Source organism: Chelonia mydas, chromosome 25 (assembly GCF_015237465.2).
Source record: "Chelonia mydas isolate rCheMyd1 chromosome 25, rCheMyd1.pri.v2, whole genome shotgun sequence".
NCBI lineage: Eukaryota > Metazoa > Chordata > Testudines > Cheloniidae > Chelonia > Chelonia mydas.
The window spans coordinates 16,110,551-16,122,876 of record NC_057858.1 but is presented as its reverse complement, the minus strand read 5'-3'; the positions used below and the strand labels follow the sequence as shown (position 1 = coordinate 16,122,876).

Sequence of the window (12,326 nt, the reverse complement as noted above, 5' to 3'; positions counted from 1 at the left end):
ATTTAAAAGAGCAAAAAATGTCAACCTTCCTCTTATGCTGGGATAAATTGTGGTCAGGTATAATAGCAAATGTAGAACAATGAGCTTTGCTCAAACAACATCCAGTCCAGCAGCACATCTCTTTGACTTCATTTTTTCCTTAGCTAGGCCTCCAAATTATGAATGGGAGCTCATGGTACAATCAGGCTAACCCTACAGTAAGCATCTTATTTATATTAGGGTTTGCAAGATGGCTTTCCCTGGAGAGGACACACGAACAGCATATGGATGCAACATGACTTAAATTTGGAGAAATGAACTTACAAATTATAAACGCTGGTTGTTTGTGTAATTTACTAAGGATTAGTATTAGTAATAGCTGCCTAAAGAAAATCAGTTAAGGAAGTTCTTAAGATCCTGAAGGAATATATGGAGGCAAAATACAGCTAAAATAAATATACTGGATGAGAGAATAGTGATGTTGGGAGTATTTTAGAGGAAGACAAAGACGTCCATATATTATTTTTTGGATAAACTCTTGTGGTTTAGAGTAGCAGCCATTTTAGTCTGTATCCGCAAAAAAGAAAAGGAGTACTTGTGGCACCTTAGAGACTAACAAATTTATCTGAGCATAAGCTTTCGTGAGCTACAGCTCACTTCATCGCATCCGATGAAGTGAGCTGTAGCTCACGAAAGCTTATGCTCAGATAAATTTGTTAGTCTCTAAGGTGCCACAAGTACTCCTTTTCTTCTTCTGGTTTAGGTTGTATTGCTGAAGTGTGTAAGTGTACAGCTCACATCCTACAGAAAAGCAGAAACCCTCATGACTGAAGGACCCCAAGAGAACAGCTAGACTGGAATTTAAAAGAAATGTGTCCCTATTTTGCTCAGGCCAAAAGTCAGACAGGCAACACATTACAGTCTAGTCTACATTTAAAACTTTTACCTGCATAACTATGTCACATAGGAGTAAGGGGAAAAAAAAAAAAATCACAACCTTAACCAATAGCTATGCCAGGAAAAGCTCTTGCATTCATGCAGTTATACTGGCAACAATTCCTTTGGCCAGTATTGCTTATTTAATTTGAAGAACTGCTATAAGCTATACCAACAAAAAGACCTGTTTTGATGGAATAAGCTGCATCTCCGGCAGGAGAGTTTGATGGCACAGCTATTCCAGCAGACTATTTCTAGCATAGATAAGACATAAGAATTAATCATCACGAGAACTAAAATGTTCTAAGCCTGTGGATGGAGGCTGCCATCTTGCAGAGATTACAGTGCCTGTTAAGGTCACACGGTCAACTAAATAAAAATCTTTTTACAATCTGAGTTTAGGTGCAAGTTACAAATCTAATGATTGTAAAATGTATTTTACACTGCATTGAACCATAAATCCACTTGTTACTTTTATTCAGTCTTTACCATAGCTCCAAAATTTCCTCTTTCTTTCTGTGCAATTCCTTCACTTATGTCCGCTAAATTCGTCATACTACCACCATGAATCCCATTCAGAGCATCATTATTTTGTTCAATACTTTTACTGATTTCCTGGTGACTCTCCTGAAGTTGAGAAAGTTTACTTCTTGCCTAAATAATGAAAAATATTTCAGTATCATGCAGGATTAGACATACACTCATATGAGCAAGCAACTAACTACTCTTTGAGAATGAAAACTAGTACTTATTGACAAATCTGAACATTGCATTCTCTCTGGAATTTGGTTACTGCAGGGCTCCAGAGATATGGGAGTAATTCTGCGTGAGGTTAAAAACAATTGTCAAATTGTTACAGAATTGTCCCGACTATATTTTGTACATGAACTGGCAAACAAAGTATTAGTCTACAGTCACAAAACCCTATGCAATTATAGCAGTCTATTTTTCTTCTGCAGGATTCACTTTGTAGGTGCAGTTCATCCCTTCCTAAACTACTGGGCTTTAAAGGAGGGAGAAAGATGTGTATAAGACTACAACCAATACCTGATTAATTTCTTCTTGTGTTGATTTTAAAGATTTAATTATTGTTTCAAGTTGCACTTTTCCTGCTTGGATACTCTGTTCTAGCTGAGTCTCTTCTTGCTGGAGACGATTCAGCTCCGCTTTTGCTTTATTCAGATCATCTTCCTGTGATTTTAAATCGGATTCCTGAGACTGAATCTCCATTTTCAATGATGAAATCTGAAAAAAATTGCCATGCAGTGCCAACTTCAGAGTGCAAACAGAAATTAAAGTAACATTATTATTAATTATTTGTGATTAATTCATATTTCATTATATTCAAAATACTCAAGATAGTTAAGTCCCAGGCAGACTGCGAAGAGCAACAAAAGGATCTCTCAAAACTTGGTGACTGGGCAACAAAATGGCAGATGAAATTCAATGTTGATAAATGCAATGTAATGCACATTGGAAAACATAATTCCAACTATACATATAAAATGATGGGGTCTAAATTAGCTGTTACCACTCAAGAAAGAGATCTTGGAGTCATTGTGGATAGTTCTCTGAAAACATCCACTCGCTGTGCAGCGGCAGTAAAAAAAAGGGAACAGAATATTGGGAATCATTAAGAAAGGGATAAATCAGACAGAAAATATCATATTGCCTCGATATAAATCCATGGTATGCCCATATCTTGAATACTGCGTGCAGATGTGGTCGCCCCATCTCAAAAAAAAATATATTGGAATTGGAAAAGGTTCAGAAAAAGGCTAACAAAAATGATGAGGGATATGGAACAGCTGCCATATGAGGAGAGATTATGAGGACTTTTCAGCTTGGAAAAAGATGACTAAGGGGGGATATGATAGAGGTCTATAAAATCATGACTGGTGTGGAGAAAGTAAATAAGAAAGTCTTATTTACTCCATCTCATAACACAAGACCTAGGGGGTCACCAAATGAAATTAATAGGCAGCAGGTTTAAAACAAACAAAAGGAAGTATTTTTTCACACAACGCACAGTCAACCTGTGGAACTCTTTGCTGGAGGAAGCTGTGAAGGCCAAGACTATAACAGGGTTCAAAAAAGAACTAGATAAATTCAAGGAGGATAGGTCCATCAATGGCTATTAGCCAGGATGGGCAAGGATGGTGTCACCAGCCTCTGTTTGCCAGAAGCTGGGAATGGGTGACAAGGAATGGATCACTTGATGATTACCTGTTCTGTTCATTCCTTCTGGGGCACCTGGCACTGGCCGCTGTCATTATGCAAGGCACTGAATTTAGCCGTATGGAGTGAAAATCTATCAACTTCATGAAAAAACTCGTACAGATACAGACAGACATCATCTTCCTTTCCAGATGCAAACAGATGGACATCATACCAAAAGGACTGAAGGTAAAAAATCCATTACAATCTACATACCACACAGACTATGCTGACAGCTTGTGCCACACACTCTCAAAGAAACTGCGGAACCACCTGATCAACATCCTCTACAGCAAACAGGGAAAGATTAAGAATGAGCTCTCAAAACTGGATACTCTCATAAGAAACCAGCCTTCCACACAAACTTCCTCATGGCTGGACTTTACAAAAACTAGACAAACCATTTACAACACATTCTTTGCTTCTCTACAAAAGAAAAAGGACACTGAACTATCTAAACTACTACATGCCACAAGGGGCCACAACTGTGGTTCCCTTAACCCACCCAGCATTATTGTTAATCTATCCAACTATACTCTTAGCCCAGCAGAAGAATCTGTCCTATCTCAGGGCCTCTACTTCTGCCCCTCCACCCCCACAAACATGATACAGTTCTGTGGTGACCTAGAAACCTATTTTCGACATCTCCGACTTAAGGAATATTTCTAACACACCTCTGAACAACATACTAACCCACAGAGACCTTCCTACCAACACTACAGAAAAAAGGATTCTGGGTGGACTCCTCCTGAAGGTCAAAACAACAGACTGGACTTCTACATAGAGTGCTTCTGCTGACATGCACGGGCTGAAATTGTGAAAAAGCAGCATCACTTGCCCCATAACCTCAGCCGTGCAAAACACAATGCCATCCACAGCCTCAGAAACAACTCTGACACCATAATCAAAAAGGCTGACAAAGGAGGTGCTGTCGTCATCATGAATAGGTCGGAATATGAACAAGAGGCTGCTAGGCAGCTCTCCAACACCACTTTCTATAAGCCATTACCCTCTGATCCCACTGAGGGTTACCAAAAGAAACTACACCATTTGCTGGGAAAAAGCACAAGAACAAATCCGCACAGACACACTCCTGGAACCCTGACCTGGGGTATTCTATCTGCTACCCAAGATCCATAAATCTGGAAATCCTGGATGCCCCATCATCTCAGGCATTGGCACCCTGACAGCAGGATTGTCTGGCTATGTAGACTCCCTCCTCAGGCCCTACGCTACCAGCACTCCCAGCTATCTTCGAGACACCACTGACTTCCTGAGGAAACTACAATCCATTGGTCATCTTCCTGAAAACACCATCCTGGCCACTATGGATGTAGAAGCCCTCTACACCAACATTCTACACAAAGATGGACTACAAGCCGTCAGGAACAGTATCCCCGATAATGTCACGGCAAACCTGGTGGCTGAACTTTGTGACTTTGTCCTCACCCATAACTATTTCACATTTGGGGACAATGTATACCTTCAAATCAGCGGCACTGCTATGGGTACCCGCATGGCCCCACAGTATGCCAACATTTTTATGGCTGACTTAGAACAACGCTTCCTCAGCTCTCGTCCCCTAACGCCCCTACTCTACTTGCACTATATTGATGACATCTTCATCATCTGGACCCATGGAAAAGAAACCCTTGAGGAATTCCACCATGATTTCAACAATTTCCATCCCACCATCAGCCTCAGCCTGGACCAGTCCACACAAGAGATCCACTTCCTGGACACTACGGTGCTAATAAGCGATGGTCACATAAACACCACCCTATACCAGAAACCTACTGACCGCTATGCCTACCTACATGCCTCCAGCTTTCATCCAGACCACACCACACGATCCATTGTCTACAGCCAAGCTCTACGATACAACCGCATTTGCTCCAACCCCTCAGACAGAGACAAACACCTACAAGATCTCTATCAAGCCTTCTTACAACTACAATACCCACCTGCTGAAGTGAAGAAACAAATTGACAGAGCCAGAAGAGTACTCAGAAATCACCTACTACAGGACAGGCCCAACAAAGAAAATAACAGAACGCCACTAGCCATCACCTTCAGCCCCCAACTAAAACCTCTCCAACGCATCATCAAGGATCTACAACCTATCCTGAAGGACGACCCATCACTCTCACAGATCATGGGAGACAGGCCAGTCCTTGCTTACAGACAGCCCCCCAACCTGAAGCAAATACTCACCAGCAACCACACACCACACCACAGAACCGCTAACCCAGGATCCTATCCTTGCAACAAAGCCCGTTGCCAACTGTGTCCACATATCTATTCAGGGGACAGCATCATAGGGCCTAATTATATCAGCCACACTGTCAGAGGCTTGTTCACCTGCACATCTACCAATGTGATATATGCCATCATGTGCCAGCAATGCCCCTCTGCCATGTACATTGGTCAAACTGGACAGTCTCTACGTAAAAAAATAAATGGACACAAATCAGACGTCAAGAATTATAACATTCAAAAACCAGTTGGAGAACACTTCAATCTCTCTGGTCACTCGATTACAGACCTAAAAGTTGCAATTCTTCAACAAAAAATCTTCAAAAACAGACTCCAACGAGAGACTGCTGAATTGGAATTAACTTGCAAACTGGATACAATTAACTCAGGCTTGAACAAAGACTGGGAGTGGATGGGTCATTACATAAAGTAAAACTATTTCCCCATGTTTATTCCCCCCCCAGCACTGTTCCTCAGATGTTCTTGTCAACTGCTGGAAATGGCCCACCTTGATTATCACTACAAAAGGTCCCCCCCAACCCGCCCCCCGGCTCTCCTGCTGGTAACAGCTCACCTTACCTGATCACTCTCGTTACAGTGTGTATGGTAACACCCATTGTTTCATGTTCTCTATGTATATAAATCTCCCCACTGTATTTTCCACTGAATGCATCCGATGAAGTGAGCTGTAGCTCACGAAAGCTTATGCTCAAATAAATGTGTTAGTCTCTAAGGTGCCACAAGTACTCCTTTTCTTTTTACTCCTTTGCCTGTGACTTTTTTTTTTTAAATACATTGAGTACATTTATTAAAGTGGTCAGCTTTCAGCAGAACCAAATTTACAAGGGTTATACCAATGTCCTGTTTCCTATGTACCCATATGACTGGTGTGATGGGATCCTCAGGGTGCATCCTGGAAACGTGGGACCACTGTGCCCCCTTAACTCTTCAGCCTGGGCTGTCTCTCACAATGCTTTGCTAGTGACAAGCAGCAAACCCCTCTAGGCGCTGTTATTACTCAGCATAACTGCATGTGGAGCCCTACATCCAGCTAGATTGCATGAATGTTCATAGAGCCACTCATGAATCACACAGAATAAGGCACCAGCCAAATCCCCCCACCTTGTACCTCAGGAATATACAGTCTTGCATTGCTCAAGACAATCAGTGAAAGTTTATTAATTGGTTCCCCACTTCAACAATGGAAAGTGGATATACACCAGCCTTTGTAAATCTGAGCAGATTTACCAAACACTTCCGGCACACTCACTGGTAAAGATAAACACTAAAACGAGTTTATTGATTACAAAGGATAGATTTTAAGTGATTATAAGTGATAAGTCAGAGTTAGTTACAGAAAGAAAAGAAAATATAAGCATGCAGTCTACACTCTCAACCTTATTAGACTGGGCAACATCTAGATTAAGCAGTTTCTCACCCCATTGGATATTGAATTCATAGTACACAGGTTTCACCCTTGAAACCTGGGCCAGTCTCCTCTGTTGGAGTCTTTAGTCTTCCGAGTGTCCTTGTTGCTTGCGGCGTAAGTGGGGGGAGGAGAAAAGGACAAGCATGGGGCCACTGTGCTCTATTTTATACCCTTAGTCCATGTGCTTGGAGAACAAAAGTCTAGGCATGTCTGGTGGGCACTGCTGAGTCCCCAGGCAAGGTTGAGCAATTCCCCTGGGATGGCCTTATGCAGGTGAGTCGTTAAATTGTGACTCCCTTGCTGGACAATGGCTGTTGATGGTTGTTTGACACCCACCCGGGCATTGGTTACTTTCCTTGCTGTTTTCCATGGAGAACTAATATCTGGCCGATTCCCCAACTTACAGCATGATCATAACCTTTCCCCTGATGTCTTACATGGCGTGCTTTATATGCAATAGCACAATTATATATAAATGAGGAATATGGGGGTCACAGGGTGCTCCCCTGTCGTGTAGTGTCACAACCGATCATATTGAGTTTCTATAAAAAGACAACATGTTGACTATACTGAAATAATGTTAGAAATGAACAAGCAAACTTAAAATGTTCGTCATTACAATAATGTACCTTAAACATTTTCTGTATTGAAACTTTAAAAAGACTCAAAATCAAACTTCCCAGCTTTGAGCCTGGTTCCTCTAAAATTGGCATTTTCACCTCTAACATGAATAATATCTAGTTGGGCAACTTGTAAATGTTGACAGAGTCCACAAGAGAAAAGGAATATTATTGCTTAATCCTACTTCCCACTTTTTATTGACCTTTTCCTGTTTGTCAGGATATTAAAGAAGTTCACTTATCTGTATTTTCATCAGACTAACATAGAACTGAAACACAAATTCTGATGTTTGAAACTACTGACTGCATCAAATAAATACTTCCTGCAATTTTAAGCTACCAGTAAAACAAAGTTACCCAACTGAACAAGAGCACCAGAGCATTATTTATCTTGCTGTATTTCTTTTCTTCTCCATTTATTTATCCATCACAAGTAAAAGAATAACAAAATAGATGTATACGCGCCAACACCTTCCAGCAGCACCCAAGAACAATACGAATGACTAGGCAAAGAGTTAAATAAGCTACTAAAATGGAAATAAAGGCCTCAAGTGACTACTACATAAACTGATGGGAAAGTGATAGGGAGGTGTGCACCATGAATCAGTACATATTTAGGGTTTTATTTTTTAAAACTGTTATCATTAAAAGATCAGCATGTTCACATGTTTACCTAAAGGACCCTAAAACTTTAGACATTAATGAGAGTTAATATTCTTTTGGAAGGGTCTCTTCTCCCAGAATATGGAGATAGAGTATGCTGGACTCCTCGGATAGCCAGATACTTGATCCAGATATTTAAAAAAAAATAATCAACGCAACATTATCAGCCAAAAAGATATTGAATAGGCATATGATGACACTGCCTCAATGGAACAGCCAGCCTGTTTTAAGAAGAGATAAAACTAATTTTTTTAAGCAATTCCTACAGTGCACAGAACAAGGTGGTCAACCCTGGATTACCCACTTCCACAGACTGATGTCATCTCTGTGTTGATGACATCCTAATCCGCTTCTCTACTACAATCTATACCCATCACCTGTGCCATTCTAACATCTCCGCTTGCAGAGGGACTGCCACATCTCAAGCTCAACATGGCAAAAACTGATCTAGTCAACTTGTCTGATATTCTTCATTTGTCTACATCTTGGTCACTGCCTTGACTTCTCCTCTTTGGCTTCCTAGCACCTTGTCTCAGCCACTCACCCTCCAGACTATTCAAAATGCTTCTGCTAAAATATTCATTCTCCTGATCACAGACTAGATCACTCACCACTTTCAGTCTCTTCAATGGCTTCCTCTAGTCTTAGGGCTTGTTTACACAAACATTTAGCTTTTAGCAAGCTGGGGTGTGAATTAACTGTCCCTGGGGATCCTGGGGACCTGTTAGTGCACGTCTTCCAACACTGGCTAGTGCCAGACACTTCAGAGGAAATGAACAGAACAGGACAATTATAGTGATCCATACTATGTCATCCAGTCCCACCTTCTGGCAGTCAGAGATTTAGGGACACCCAGAGCATGGGGTTTTGTCCCTGACCATTTTGGCTAACCGCCATGGATGGACCTAGTTTCTATGCACTGATCTAATTCTTTTTTTAACCCAGTTATACTTTTGGCTTTCACAACACCCCCAGCAACGAGTTCCACAGATTGATTGTGTGTTATGTGAAGAAGTACTTCCTCATGTTTGTATTAAACCTGCTGCCTATTAATTTCCTTTGGTGCCCCCTTGTTTTTGTATTATGTGAAGGGGTGAATAATACTTCATTATTCACTTTCTCCAAAACATTCATGATTTTAAACACCTCTCTCATATCCTCCTTTCAGTCATCTCTTTTCCAAGCTGAACAGTCCCATATCAGGAGAGATTAAAAAGCTGGAAGCTTCTCCATACCACTAATAGTTTTTGTTTCCTTTCTCTGTACTTTTTCCATTTCTAATATATATTTTTTGAGAAGGGGTGACCAGAACTGCACCCAGTTTTCAAGGTGTGGGAGTACCATGGATTTATTAAGTGGCATTATGATATTTTCGGCTTTATTATCTATCCCCTGCCTAACGGTTCCTAACATTCTGTTAGCTCTTTAGTCTGTTGCTGGACATTGAGTAGATCCACGAGTCCAAGATCTCTTTCTTGAGTGGTAACAGCTAATTTAGAACCCATCATTTGGAATGTATAGTTTGGATTATGTTTCCCAATGTGCATTTCTTTGCATTTATCAAAGTTGAATTTCCTCTGCCATTTTCTTGCCCAGTCACCCAGTTTAGTGAGATCCCTTTGTCATTCTCTGCAGTCATCTTTGGGCATAACTATCTTGAGTAATTTTGTATCATCTGCAAACTTTGTGAATTCACTGTTTTTCCAGATCATTTATGAATATGTGGAACAGTACCAGTCCCAGTACAGATTCCTTCCCTCCCTTTGTTTCCTTCCTATCTTTTAATCAGTTAGTGATCGTAAGAGGGCCTTTCCTCTTATTCCAGCATTGCTTACTTTGCTTAAGAGCCTGCAGTGAGGGACCTTGTCAAAGGCTTTCTGAAAATCCAAGCACACTATATTCACTGGATCACCCTCATCCATATGCTTGTTGACACTGTGATGCTGACAAATCAGCTCAAATCAAAACCACAGGATAATTGTGTGTGGATATAAAAAAAAAAGTTAATGTTATTGTCTTCATATACTTGCAACCTGTAGTTTACTATCACATTACATTAAGCATACCTCATATTTAATTAACTCTAGATCAAAAGTGTATGTTTGTGAGAATTTACTTGATGTGTAAACTGCATGAAAACCAATGAAAGATTGTTTGGATTTGTTGTAATTAAATGCACTGCCACAAGTACTCCTTTTCTTTTTCTGCATATCTTTGTAATTGGATTGCCCATCAAACAGGACTGGCACCTTGGAACTGTAAATGAAGAAGCTTCAAAGCATGGGTCATTGTGTTCAACAATGGGAAATCCACAGACTCAGTCTGCATTCAGTCAACAAAGAAAAAGCCTATGCTATGATGGAGACACTTGCCAGATTCCTTTCTGGGGAAAACAGCTATAAGAATGGATTCAGGGAATAATCAGGTATCTCTGAACTGCTCTGGATTCTAATGGGGTGGAATACTGAATAAGGGGACAGAGATCCCCAGAATTACACTTGGTATGCCTGAGGAACTTTTGGAAATCTAGCAGATTACAACTACTCTGTTAACATTTTGAATTTACAAACTTGGACTCACCTGTTAATGTACTTTACCTGCTTAACCTCTCAATAACTCGCATCCCTTTTTCTTAGCTAATAAACCCTTCAGTTAGTTTACTAGAGAAATTGACTTCAGCTTTGTGTTTGGTCAGATCCAGAATACCAATTTGATCTGAGGTAAGTGACCAATTCTTTTGGATTAGGAGTAACCTAATCTGAGGTGATTTTTGGTTTTAATAACCTTCCATCACAAAGTGCAGTTTGTCTGGATGGCAAGACTGGCAGGAGAGCCTAAGGGGACTGTCTGTGACTCCATGGTAAGACTAATATAGTGATCAGGATTTCACATTTGTTACCGGCGTGGTGAAATCTAATTATAGAATATACCACCAGTTTGAGGTGTCTGCCCTGTTTTTTGACAGTCTGACCTGAGTTCGGCACTCGCAGTGGTAAGCCATTTAAGACAGCATGACAGAGGCCCTCAGAGAATTCTAATAGATTGATGAGGCATGACACTTCCCCAGCATATTGCATTCATCTACCTGTCTGAGAATACTGTTTTTTACTATAGTTACAACCAATTTGCTTGGTACTGAAGTTAGGCTTACCAGTCTGTACTTGCCAGGATTGCCTCTGAAGCCTTTTTGAAAAATAGACGGTACATTAACTACTTCCAGTCATCTGGTCCAAAAGCTGATTTAAGCAATAGGTTACATACCACAGTTAGTAGTTCTGCAATTTCATGTTTGAGTTCCTTTAGAACTCTTGAGTGAATACTATCTGGGCCTGGCAACTTATTTCTGTTTATCAATTTAATTTAATCAAAGCCACCTCTACTGACACCTCAATCTGGGACAGTTCCTCAGATGGGTCACCTAAAAAGAATGGTTCAGGTATGGGAATCTCCCTCACATCCTCTGCAGTGAAGATGGACGCAAAGAACTCAATTGGCATCTCTCATTCCCTTAAATTCCCCCTTCTCCTTGCTCCACCCTACCCTTTCTCCTAATCTTCCTCTCGCCTCAACTTTTTGCACCTTCTTCCATGCTGCTCCCCCATGTTGGAACTCCAACCACACACACCTCTTTCATGCACCAAAAAGTAACTTCTCTTTACTGTATCTCTCCTCAAAACATATTTCTCTCCTGAAACACTGGTATGATAATCTTTCATAAACATTGCCACTACCTGCATCAGTGCCCAACGACGGTAGTTCCTGTGGAGAGGGACCATGCTTTTCACGTATTGTATGGTGCTCAATAAATATTCATGACTGTTAGAAAAGCTATTCAAGTTAATAAAGCCCTTTTCTGGACCTGCGTGTATTCGTATGGTATAGGTGATTAAGAGCAAAGTCCCCCAATAAAAGATGCAATATGCATGATCACCTCCAGAATTAATACACACTCACCATCTGTGTTTCTTCCTGGCATTTCTGCCTCACATCATTTAGCATATCTTTCAGTTTGGCTTTCTGCTGGTCCATTTCATCTAGACGGTCTTGAGCATCTTGTTTCTGAGCTTCCAGTTCTTGCAAGTTACTTGTTTCTCTGTCTAAATCATTCTGCAGTTCCTGAAAAAAGATCCACAACATTATAGACTACACTTAACTGATGTCCTGTGACAAGCGGTTAAGCTTAAAGAGACATACTGAAGTAGGCAAACCCCAAAGTCAACCTGCCT

At 40.7% G+C, this 12,326-nt stretch overlaps 1 protein-coding gene across 19 annotated transcripts in view; it reads right to left on the bottom strand.

Annotated features, from left to right (window-relative positions):
- EPS15L1 (epidermal growth factor receptor pathway substrate 15 like 1) overlaps positions 1–12,326 on the bottom strand; it is an 82,088-nt gene that overhangs the window by 43,024 nt on the left and 26,738 nt on the right. For all 19 annotated transcript variants that reach the window (XM_037886062.2, XM_043535725.1, XM_037886065.2 and 16 more), the window contains 3 exons: positions 12,055–12,216; positions 1,963–2,160; positions 1,405–1,569 (listed from right to left, as the gene is read on the bottom strand). In XM_037886062.2, the coding sequence (XP_037741990.1) occupies positions 1,405–1,569; positions 1,963–2,160; positions 12,055–12,216 (525 nt within the window). The remainder of the gene's footprint in view (positions 1–1,404; positions 1,570–1,962; positions 2,161–12,054; positions 12,217–12,326) is intronic.